This window comes from Asterias rubens, chromosome 7, assembly GCF_902459465.1.
Source record: "Asterias rubens chromosome 7, eAstRub1.3, whole genome shotgun sequence".
Lineage (NCBI taxonomy): Eukaryota > Metazoa > Echinodermata > Asteroidea > Forcipulatida > Asteriidae > Asterias > Asterias rubens.
In genome coordinates, this window is record NC_047068.1 from 13,624,865 (window position 1) to 13,637,653 (window position 12,789).

General features: G+C 36.9%; 2 protein-coding genes across 2 annotated transcripts in view; both read left to right on the forward strand.

Moving 5' to 3' along the window:
- The window catches only part of LOC117292200 (ubiquitin carboxyl-terminal hydrolase 7-like), a 34,752-nt gene extending 33,592 nt beyond the window's left edge, over positions 1 to 1,160 (forward strand). Inside the window, exon 34 of the mRNA XM_033774161.1 lies at positions 469 to 1,160. Within this exon, the coding sequence (XP_033630052.1) occupies positions 469 to 572 (104 nt within the window). The 3' untranslated portion in view covers positions 573 to 1,160. The remainder of the gene's footprint in view (positions 1 to 468) is intronic.
- A 7,659-nt stretch (positions 1,161 to 8,819) lies between these two features.
- LOC117292581 (transmembrane protein 184B-like) overlaps positions 8,820 to 12,789 on the forward strand; it is a 30,144-nt gene continuing 26,174 nt past the window's right edge. Inside the window, exon 1 of the mRNA XM_033774689.1 lies at positions 8,820 to 9,324. Coding sequence (XP_033630580.1) covers positions 8,962 to 9,324 — 363 coding nt within the window. The 5' untranslated portion in view covers positions 8,820 to 8,961. The remainder of the gene's footprint in view (positions 9,325 to 12,789) is intronic.

The window sequence follows — 12,789 nt, forward strand, 5'->3', positions numbered from 1 at the left end:
TTTTGAAGGGGCACCAAAGCCAAGACTAGGGCAACATAGCCCATGACCTCCGTGGCCTCTGTGTAAAAGATTGATTCGTTAAGCGCTCCGCCCCATTGCGTATTGACCAATCACAACGCAACGAAGGTCCGACACTAAAGTCCGACATGCGTTTGCGTATTATGGCGCGCGCGGCAGAGTTGTGCAGAAAGGCATTGGAGAGCCCCACTTGTTCTTTCTCACACGTGCGTCAGGGGCGGAGCCTACTGGATCGGTCAATTACAGGCTTGCCATCTTAAAGTGACTTCCTTCTAATCATCTTTTATGAAACCTGTTTACTTGTTCTTGTACCTTGATGATTTATTGATCACATTTTGTGGATCTTCTTTTTTTACCTTTAAATGATTTCGTGTAACAAGAAGTTATTGTTGCAAAGCGCCTGGGAGCTATATATATGTGTTTTATTATTATCCTTTTATTATTTTGCAGGTGGCACAGCACAGCCGAGGCCCTGGCTTGGCCTAGACCACATGAACAAGAACAAGAAACCTAGATTTAACTACTTTGAGAAAGCCATCAAGATCTTGAACTAGAGCATCTCCAAGCACACCAAGCTTCTCAATCCCTCCCGCCCCCAATCACTGCCGGTAGCAAGTGGCAGCGACTTTACAGCAGTCGGTTTATAAAAGTTGCATTTTATCCTTATATGATAATTATTACCATGGATTTTTTTAATCCACTAGAGGAAGTTTCTTTTTTTTTTTTTTTTTTTTGTTCTCCAAGGAAAAAATCAATTTCTTAAACTGTGTATCCAATTTTTGAAGAGTTTTCTTGAGAGTGTTTTTTTGGGAAGAGGTAGTACATTGTAAGCTTCAGCGTTAGAAAGGTGCACATAGAAGCAAGCATCCTGGGGGGCAGTTTTTATTAAGGTTTTTTTTATGGTTGGCAAATATTCTCCGCTAACCTGTGTAATACGCTTGCTTCTGCAAGCGCAGATTCTTTGCTAACCTTAAGCAGAGCCATGAAATTTGGCCTTGTTCGTTGGATTAGTAAGGTTTCTGTGTGTACCTTTATGAAAGAAACCGCTGTTTTCTCTAAATTCAGTATGGGGCTATTAAAGGAACACGTTGCCTTGGATCGGTCGATTTGGTCTTTGAAAAGCGTTCTGTAACCGTTTGTTATAAAATATATATGGGTAGAAAGATGTTGTAAAAGTACAATACAATGATCTACAGATATATGCCTCGAAATTGCACGGTTTTCTTTGTACCTCGTCGACTAACATGGTCGGCCATTTATGGGAGTCAAATTTTTGACTCCCATAAATGGCCGAACGTGTTAATTCGCAATTTTGAGTGATACTTGTGTGGACCATTATATTCTACTTTTAAAACATCTTTCCAACCATATGCATTTCATAACAAACGGTTTCAAACGCTTTTTATAGACCAACTCGTCCGACCCAAGGCAACGTGTTCCTTTAAGGCCATGTCCGAATTGACGGCTACGTCTTGATCATCATGCATTGATGTATTAGGGCATCCTTAGCAACAGTCGTAGCCACAGCTGTAGCCACCCTATCGAATACGACCTGAGGCTCATTATCAACTAATTGAGACATTGTTCAGATTAGCTGCAGCAACATACAATCCTTATATCTAGCGAGTTCAGAAACTGTCAAGCTTACAACTTTCTCTGAGTTGATTGATACACAGCCTGATGAATGAAATTGCTTCGGATTTTTGTGCTTGAAGGTGGAGCTCACTGATAATGGTCAAAGCTACCCCAAGTCGTGTAAACGACGGGCATGCAACTTTTCAGCTGATCAGCTGTTTCCGCACTTTCTTTGAAAGCATTGCTATACAAAAACTGAAAAACACTGTACAAAAGTCAAGTGTGATCAGCCATTTCCTCTTTTTTATTTGCATGTCTGAATCGAGTCAAAAATGGATAAAGCAAAGAAAATCGTCATTGGTTTTTTTAATGACTGTATTTGAGAGGTTGAAGTGCAATAGGAGACTTTGGAACGCTAGGTGGCAGCAGACTTACCAGGTAAATTTCCATTGATTACGTAGTTCTGAGCATGCGCACATGACAGAGAACAATGGATTTTACCTGGTAAGTCTGCTGCCACCAAGCATCTCAAAGTCTCCCATTGGAAGGTGATGAGTGAAAGGTCAAAGCGAGGTAGAGTGTTCCGATTGACCCAACGTACCTGGGCCAAGTTTCATAAAGCCTGAAAGTATAAAAGCTTGCTTAGCACAGACAAATCTTGCTTAACAGAAACTGGTACCAGCCAGAATCCCATAAAGTTTACATTGTTGCAATTGGTGCCCCACTCATTTTTTGCTTAGCAAAGAAATTTGCTAAGCAGTATGTTCTGCTTAAAACAGCTTTATGAAATTTGGCCCTGATGTCATGTTAACAATATTCTTGGCACCATTTTGCGGAGTAAATGTCCCCCTGTGTTATACAGTTACACTGTGGTGTGCGTTTGAGGCGATCCAACATTTATTGCTACATGCAATTTTGCTATATTGCTACATGCAACTTGACTCCCAAAATGGCGACTTTGGCAGACAGTAGTGGCGTTGGTGCAGAGGGTCAGTTAGAAATTATTTGTGCCATGTATTCATTTTATGAGATCGGATACACGATTATAAGCCGATTTGATGGACTTAAAATTCTGTACAAAATTAAAATAATAATAATACTAATATGTTAATAACACAAACTCATGAAATACTGATGCTATAATTAATTTCGCCTTTGTTTTGTCTTTGGACAGATTTTAATAATCTTGTTAAAGATTCTCTTAAAGATTCAGAAAAATTGCACTCAAAAGTAACACTTGCTCAAAGGACTCTTAAGATATTTATAAATTTCTACAAAAATTTTAAACTTTATTTGTCATGTAAAGTGCATTGAAGCAACAGTTCCCCACCTCCACCCCAACAAGTAAATACTCAAATCAAATTCCTCGGACTAAACTCCAGTATTACTTTGTCACATACTTATCAGGTGCGAGCTTTTGCATAGTTACAACTGGGACAACAAACACCCCGTCAAACCTCTGTCTTTGCCAAGAAACAAATCTTACCTGAAGCTCCTTTACCATACTAGCTTATCTTTTCAGTTTTTTGGTTTCACAATTTAATATGTGTCGCCATGTATTTTGTTTTTTGTTGGTTTGTTGTGGCTCGGCTGTGACCCCCGTCCTATGATCCATAACAAAGGTTGAACGATTGCCTGTGTAAGGTAGTATCCAAATTGGCGGCTACAGGTACGGCTACTGCTGTTGCTAAGTGTGTTGCTAAGGACTTACTATACGTCAACGCATGATGACGCATAAATCTAGCCGTAGCCGTAGCTGTAGCTGCTAATTGTGTTCAAGCAAATATTCCTTGTGAGTTGTGAAAAAAAGGATGATGTTAGGAATAATTGCCATTTATATCGCGCCGGTATCCAGGTGTTGCTCATAGCACATCAAGCTAAATTAATCACAAGGGCAATCTCTGCTCTCACCGGTACCCATTCACTCCATGTGAAGAGACGCATGTAATAGTCAAATGTCTTTCTCAAGAACGACAACTGTCACAACCAGGATTTGGATCCTCTCCCTCATGACTTGCCCATGACACACCTACATGTATTATTGGAACATTTCGTAAGTGATTTGTTTTGGATAAATCCGGAAACTTTGGTCCTCATAGTACCAGACAGATTGTGGAGTACAGTATTATGTAACTATTTGGTTTATAAGTATACATTTTGTAGGTCCCTAACTAGTAGGAGAATGTCATTGACTGGAATAACCATCAATTGATGGATTGTGCGTGACGTCATTGACCAGCATCGTTGATGAAACATGCACGCGTGAAAGGCTAGTATTGGCTGAGAGTTGTGTGCAGCGTATGCACGCGCTCACTTTTCCGTTGTTTATCGTCTAATATGGCGGTTGATCAGATTAAGCCTAGTTCAATCCATATATGTACCTGTGACTATGTTTATAAAGAAGATTTGTCATGTGAAAAGGTTTAGGTTTGTTTCACAGGGGAAATGTCCGATGCTTGGCTAGGAGAGAGGAAGGCTTTACCTTTAAGAAAGCTAGACCTACTGTCATCCTCGACTTTAACTATGACTATCATATTTCCACAAGAGTTAAACAGTTTGTTTGTTTTGTAAAGATGTTATGAAGGATTGGTAAGGAAAAACCCAAATCCTTGTTTAATTTTAGTCTTGGAGCTTACTGATTCTTAAGTTCAGACTAAAAGAAGAAAAAGGTTTTTCTAGGAAATGAAGTCATATGCAAGAAATCTAATCTGAAAACTTAAACAAAAAATTAACAACTGAAAATTAAGGATGCTGTGTTTACAAGTTGAAATTGATGTGTAGGGTTTTTCACTGTTTTTTTCTGACTCACACAAAGGATTAAGCCCAAATTTTGCACAAGTTTATTAACTCACGTGTAGGGTTGATCACACAAAACATAAACTCTGTCTGCGCCTATTTTGTCAGCTCTGCCAATCCTGTATAATACCTTTGATGAAAGTTTTCTTCTCGTAGTTTTTGATCGCCATGTTTCTAAAGTCAGTAAGTTTTCTTTGTGTTTATACAATGGGCCGACATGTTTACAAAAGGAAAGATTGCAAAGGTTGTAAATTCTTCTCTCGTGCTCTTAAACTTGGGAGTGTTGGGGAACGATGGATGTAAGTAGGATATATACAAACCAAACCTTCCACGAAAGTATCGGACTGATTGTATTCATTGGCCAACGAGAGGGTGTCCAATTATGAAAAGTGGGTGTTTTTTTATATAATTTGTCAGCAGAATTGAATGGGACATGGGGTGCCAGTTGCGCTGTAACGGGCTTAAAATCTAACCTACAAAAGCTTTGTATGTTAGTGGTCCAGGATGGAGCTATGTTTTGTGAATACTTTGTAGATAGGTCCATATCTGTCATTTTACTATTTAACTTCTCTCCATTTGTCTTATTGGATCTTAAAGTTTGTGTGTATGAATTTTGTTTCTGATTTTTTTCTTTTTTCTTTTTTTTGCCAAAATGGAAAGATATTCACATGTTATCTGTAATCGTCAGTCTGTATATACTGTGTAGATTATGTGGAGAAAGAGACCCAATAAGTACCAGTATTTTTTGCTTTCCAAAATTGGGGGATGAAACTTACCAATTGGTCGGAGACTTTCAAGGCATATTTGATGTTAAAGAAAATACAACTTAATCCCTTTGTTTATGGACTTTTCCTACTTTGAGTATTCTATCTGGTTTTTGGACCTTCCCAAAAATGATAATGAATACTTTTTTATTCAAATGATTTATAATAACTTCATGCGGAGTGATTTTGTGATAATTTTATGCGCAATAGAAATTGTAGTTTTTGTTTCCCCAAGAATGGCATCGCAAAATTTTGCAAATTACATGACCATTAACATTATGCTACAGCGGAATACTCAGTGTAGAATTGTCCATTTGTACTTCAAATCTAGAAATGGGAACATGTTCAGGTTTAACAGCTGCCAGGACTGGGTCACATTTGCTTATTTTTGTTTCAGTCAACTTGGACGCAACCATTGAAATCCGCTGCATATTATACAGGGGCAGTTAACAGTAGCACAAGAGATGATTTTTCCTAACAGTGTCTTTACCATCCTCAAGGAAATGATAAGGACATTGCAATGAGAAAGTTCCCCCCCCCTTCGAAACGGTTTCCTGTAACGTGACTTGTATGTCGTGACCCTTGGATCAGAAGAGTGAAATTAACTCTGTTCTAGTTGAGGGACCTCCCTTGCACTCTCCAAAGCCTCATATCCTACAGCTGCTTAAGTTTAAAATACTGCTTAAAAATATGCGGGTAACCCTAGTCACTAACAGTACACTTTACTACTTTGGCTTGTAGTTTAACCTTATCTGGTAAGCAGAATTGTTAAGTGCCTAGCTAACTTTTGTGGTTAAGCAGTTTTAGTTGAGTGGGCTTAGGCTTTTATATTTGTGTGTTCTTGCCGAATATGGTGTTCATCAAAGTATATTCAAAATGGCTGGCAGAGGATTTAAAGGCGAACATGTGTCAAATTTTAACCGTAAATTTGTTTCATCAAGTTGAGTTTATTCAGTCTATATACAGAAGTGTAAGTGAACAACCTTATTTTAATCTTTGACTATTTGGAATAGTGATGTTTTATCTGATCATTTGAATGTTTCCTTAAGACAGCTGCTGTTATGAAGCTTTTAAGTAGGCGTGCAATATACAATTTTTGGTGTTGCTTTACTTCGCACAGAGTTAACCATTAAGAGGGGAGAATTGCTCCAGAATCTATGTGTTCTTCTAAAATTTATCACTAAAGCAGTATAAAGGAACACAGAAGTTGGAGTTTCCATCATTTTGAGTAAAACTCTTGACATTGGTGTGTTAGAAACGATCTCAAGCATCTGCTAATACTTTTTTCGATAAAATGCTTCTTGAAATTTGAAAACAAAATTACAAATATATGTACATGTAGAAGTCGAACATTCTTTTGTCCAGCGACATTTCCCCGTTCCAAATTTGTGTTCGTTCCTTCCCGTAAACAAACCCCCAGATTACAGTTTCTTGTAAACGTCACTATATGACTATCTCTTAAAAAAGAAAGTTAAGTATCTATTAAAACTTTAAAATTAAAAAGGAAGAAAACAAGGTGCAAATATTTAAAGCAGAAAAGCACAGTAGAAAAGCAGGTTGGCTCACATACATGTATATATATATACATGTCTATGTATGTATATGTATATATTTCATAATTATTATCATCTTTAAAACAGGTCGGTATTTTTTATTGCACATTTGGTAATACTAGTTAAGAAAGCTGTTTAACAGTATGTGATTATTGAGTTGAATGGGAGTGTCATGAGTTTATCCATTTAAAAAAAATGCTTATTTTGTTCAGTTGATATTTGTATGGTAAATTGTAAATAAGTGAAGTTATAATGTTATAGACAAAACAAAACAACAAATCCATTGGGGTGAATTAATGAAATTTGGTTGAATATAGCCAGTATTTGGGGTCTTACAATGACAACTTTCTTTTTTGTTGAATTGTAATAAAAAAAATCACCTTGTAAATGTCTAACAAAGGAAATTTGGTGTGAAGTTTGTGTTTTTCTGTTGGGTAATTTTGTACTCGGAGTTTGTGCAAACAAAAATGTTATCCACACAGCCTTACCCTGGCCATGGCCTTGGTGCCCACATACTTTGGAATTTTCCAAAAGAAGTGCCCTTTGCAAAATGAAAATGCCCTTGCCCTCTCAAAGATAAAATTCAAGACCTCCCTACTCATCTTCAATTACGAAAATAGAGTGTAACTTTTGGATTCCGATCGAATGATTCAAATTAATAGAAAATTTTCATGCTATGTAGAAATTGGAGAAAACAATACTAATATGATGTTATAAATTTGTTTGTTATCAATTTCTTGAGGTACTTCAATAACATTGAATAGATCCATTTTTAGTGTGCTTATTAGAGCAGATATAGTTACTGTAAAAATTGGGGAAAAGTAACAATTACACTTGGGGTTGGGTTAAATTCAAACTACAGGGCACAATACAACATTTACAGCATTGATAACAAATTCAGGAGTAATAAAAACTGGGGGAAAACTTGTCATAGTCGAGCAAATAGGATCACTTGATGTCACATATCACCTTTACTTTTTTATTTTAAATTGCTGCAGTCGGAAATCAGAATAGGTCTGACATGAATATTCAGAAAATTCCTGCAAAAATTTAACCATATCGAAATTAGATTGTGGAAATTAATTAACTCTTCCAAAAAAAAAGTTATGCACTTTCATTTTTTTTTAATGCAGGCCTGGCCTTACACAGAGGCGACAGAAGGCCATGCCCTCCTGCTGCCCTATTTTCGCCCTGGTGCCCCCTTTGAATGTTTCCCATAGACTTTATAGTTTTTTAATGACAGGGTCCTTTGCAAAAATTAAAGGGGCCTTGCCCTCTTAAAGATGAGATTCCAGGCCTTTAATAAGTAGCTCCATTTCGCTGGAATTCTTTGGAGAAGGACCACTTGGACAGAACCAGTGTTTTATAAAAGCAGGTACAGTTATGCTTCACATAAGGTTTAAGAGCCACGGTGGTAAACAAAATCTGTTGGGGCATAATAATTTTTTTTTAATGTCAATAATAGTTCTAAAACCGATGGCCTGTAGTTGAGAGAGGGTTACTCTAAAATTAATTTGTCACAAAATACAGTCCCTTTTCAAATCACAATTTTTATCTTCATTGTAAATTGAAGAAATTCTTTGACTCTCAATCCGATCAAACAGTCATGTCAGATCACAAGAACACGTCATACGGGTCTCAACTTAAAAACCACGTCATACGGGTCTACGTCTCAATGTCAATACAACAAGTTGATGAGCTTCAGTCATGATTTGTTTATTTACCGACTGAAACCCTGGAACCGCGCCCCTTTTCGATCTCGATCATGTTTTTAAACGACATGTTCACCCCCTTTTTAACACAACAACTGTTCATTAAAACTAAATAGTTTTCAAAGAATTTAGCCCCGATCATTATTTATAGGAATGTAATTTTCCAAAAGAGGTTTAATCAAGCGCCAAATTAGTTTACTGAGATAAAAATAACAGGTGACAGTTACATTCATGAGTAAAACCGATACTACTACTGAAAATGATACTGCGCCTGCGTAGTAAGGACTTGTATTTTTTAGTCTGGTCCCTAAGCATCGTCTTAGCTGTGTGCTTATTGTGTTTAAGTGAATACGAAGCCAGACCGACTCGCTGATCAATTATTTAGCAGACAATTTTTGTGTTATTCCGGTTGTGTGGCGGTCAGATGTTACCAATTAATTACGCGTTTTGACAGTTATTCCAGAGTTCTCTGGTTTCAAAATGTATCCAACTTAGGTAAACACTCTTTCTTGATACAATTTGAGTTGTATTTTTAAACTAAAAATGACGGAATCACCGAGTATTTTGTCGGCAGCGGCTGTGCTTGTCGCAACTCTCAACACAGTTATAACAACAGTTACCGGACAGTCATCTGGCGTGAGTCCTGAAGTGATACCGACTAAATCACCCGATACACCGCCGACCTTCCCGGGTGGTTCCGCTTCAGTTATAAGCATGGTAACGACATCGCCAAAGGATGTAGTAACAACGCTTTTACACACTGTTCTCGACCCGAATACCACCACAATCACAGAGAGTAATGTGACAGAAGTGCCGGCTTATTCTCGAATCTTTCTGCAGACGGCAGCAGCACAAACAATCGCTGGTGTTTTTGCCTGGGCTGCAATTCTTATTACTTGTCATCAGGTAAGTTGTGTCTGAGGAAGAAAGTAACTGCAGGGTATAGCATATATTTTGGAAAAGTTTCCGTATGGCGCCACCACTTTTTCATTCAATATGAAATAATATACTAATAATATAGTATCTTATTAACCTCAATGAGATATCCCTTTTTAGTTTTTGTAAAAAAGGGTGAAAAAGTGGTGGCGCCATACGAAAAGTTATCTGTTGATTGTATGGAAATTTTAATAAATTGTATTTTTACTAAATTTTAGGAGGTACATGTAGGCCTATGGATGGGATTGTGTGAGTTTGAATAGATTGGTTGCAATTCGACCGTCATCTTTGATTTAAAACAATGGAAAAGTGCACGAGTGTATTGGCTGCACTTTTGACTCTCAGCCAATCTATAAAATCCTTGCATAACGCGAAATGCTATACTGACGTGCAAGTTTTCACGCACAAAGAGCATCTAACATCCAATCATTTGCCTGCTTTGACCCTGTGTGACGTCACATGCAAGGGTTCTACTGTTGTTGGGAGTCAACATTATTATTAAATGATAACAAGGACAGTTTACATGTAGTGGGTGTAAAACATCAACAAAGGCGTCCTCCATGGGAAAGTTCCATTGTTGTAAAGTACGCGATGTTCATGTTGCATTTGTTTATCAAGACTATCTTGTCTAGTACCGGTAAGTGAAGAATAGTCCCGAGTCTATAACATACTGGAGTGGCTAAAATCAAACAATGTACAGGTGTGCTTTTAAGCAAGTCCTGTGAATTACGTAGCACCCACTTTAAACTTTAAAGGAACACGTTGCCTTGGATCGGACGAGTTGGTCTATAAAAAGAGTTTGAAACCGTTTGTTATGAAATGCATTGATTAGAAAGATGTTTTAAAAGTAGAATATAATGATCCACACAAGTATCATTCAAAATTGCACGGTTTTACTTAGATACATCACGACCGTGTTAGTCGACGAGGTCAAAAGAAAACCACGCAATTTCGAGGCATATTTGTGTAGATCATTGTATTCTACTTTAACAACATCTACTACCTTGTGTAGATCATTGTATTCTTCTTTAACAACATCTACTACCTAATGCATTTTATAACAAACGGTTACAGACCGCTTTTCAAAGAGCAACTCGACCGATCCAAAGCAACCTGTACCTTTAATAAGTCACCGAATTACATGTAAACGTTGCATGAATTGGAAGGCCAATGAGCCCATGCCATTATTGCCCTGTTCTTGACTTTGGTGCTCCTTCAAAAGTTTCTTTCTTTCAATGTCGAGTTTATAATATAAATCCTGTTTGTTTAATTGAGTTTTTGTTAATTTTTGTTCAGGTTAACAATTAAGTTCATCAAAAAGCATCATACTCTAAATGTGAATTCATGCTATCATGGAATCAACATTTCTCTTTTCAACAGGGATATTAAAATGAAGTACTTATTTCCTCTTTCATGAGAGCTTACGTTTCAATATTTAGGGCCTAATGAAGAGATGGCAAAACATTTCCTCAAATGCGAAGCTCAAGCTGGAAGCCATAAAATCTATTACAAACTTCGGAGTCTGGGAAAGCATTGATTTTAATTTTTTGCTTCGTTTGAGGCATTAGGCCTACTTTTTTTTTGTAGCACAGGGTGATATAATTATTCTATTTAGGGTAAAGTCTGCACAAAGTTGGGCTCAGTGGGTTTACAAACAAAATTTGGAAAATATTGAAATTTGTAAACATTAATCTCTGAATTGCCCCTTATTGGTGCAAATACTGTTTAAAAAAAAATAATAATAATACAACGCAAATTGTGGGTCTTTTTTTCTGTTTGCATTTGATATTTGACTTGCAATTTGCTTTTCTTTTAGATGATAATTTGGAAACTAGCTTTCACTGTTCCCAATACTTATATTGTACATGACCTACGTACAAATCAATTGCATTGAAGCTCTTTACCTTAAAGACACTGGGGACTTCTGGTAATTGTCAAAGACTAGTCTTCACAGTTAGTGTATCTCAACATATGCATAAAATAACAAACCTGTGAAAATTTGAGCTCAATCGGTCATCAAAGTTGCAAGAATTTATTAATGAAAGAAAAAACACCCTTGTCACCATGGCACCTTGGCACCATGGTTACACGAAGTTGTGTGCTTTCAGATGCTTGATTTTGATACCTCAAATTCTAAATCTGAGGTCTCAAAATCAAAATTGTTTAAAATTACTTCTTTCTCATAAACTACGGAGCTGTTTCTCATAGTGTTGTATACTATCAACCTCTCCCCATTACTTGTGATCAAGAAAGGTTTTTACCAATGAGTAATTACCAATAGTGTCCACTGCCTTCAAGGTTGTTTACTGGTAGGAAAATATTTGTGCTTACTAAAGTAGAAACACAAATTAGGTCAAGCGCAATAAATATTTCAGAAACAAATAACAGGATTTGACAGGTTTTTGCATATTGGATTCACAACATATTTGTGCTGAATGCATCACATCCATGCTGATGAAATTATTGTCAGCAAGCATGCCTTTTGCCTCTGCTTAAAAATTATGCTAAGTTGATAAGAATTGCAGGCAGAAATTGTTTGCTTGACTGGCACTGTGAAATTGGGCCCTGAAACGCTCACTGGAAGCTTTACCTTTTCAGTGGTAATTATTCAATGCCTTGATAGAGCGTTGGTAATAAAGGCAATTCCACAGTACAAGTGAGCAGAAATATAGACCAATTTGGTTTGCTGAAGGTTTTTGTATTATGTATGGAAAATTTGTGTTGGGAAAATTCAGCTGTCTAGAAATGAAAATTGTTCAGACAATCTAGTAGTACTGTATTTGCAATCACACTGGACCACTAAATCAAGACAAGTAAATTGTCATTTTTCATTGGGGTACCGTTATACTAACCTCAAAACCGAACACATCTGGCAGTTTTTGTGTGCGTTTTTTTCCTACAACATAACAAAAAACCTTTTGAGACTAGCTTTCGCCATTCGTGGGCATCTGAAGTCTCACAAGGAAATTGCACCCCAAGACAATACATTTAAACAAATACTGCACCAGCGGTGAAGCTTTGCATCTAATACAGACAAGGCATCACTTTCAATTAAAAACTCAAGTTGATGTTTATTGTTTAGTATTTCTAATGAGCCTCTAACTCTAACTTCTAACTCAGCAAGTGATAAGGATAAAATAATAATGTAATTCGGGCCTTGCCTTGTCCACTACCTGTATTAAAAAAAAAAAATTGCGCCACAGCATCTTGTAAAGCATTTTATGGTATTATCAGAATTAGGTTTCTTAATTCAAACGTAGTCCCACATCTGACAGGAAATACTGTATGTTACAGCATCAGGACCGTCACTGGGTAATGGACATGTGCGCTATATAAGGAGCCACAACTATTTAATAGTATTATTATTATTATTATAGTGCTTTACGAGTCAATTTAATGGTAGCTTGCTTTTTTGTATATTTGGTACACCTACAT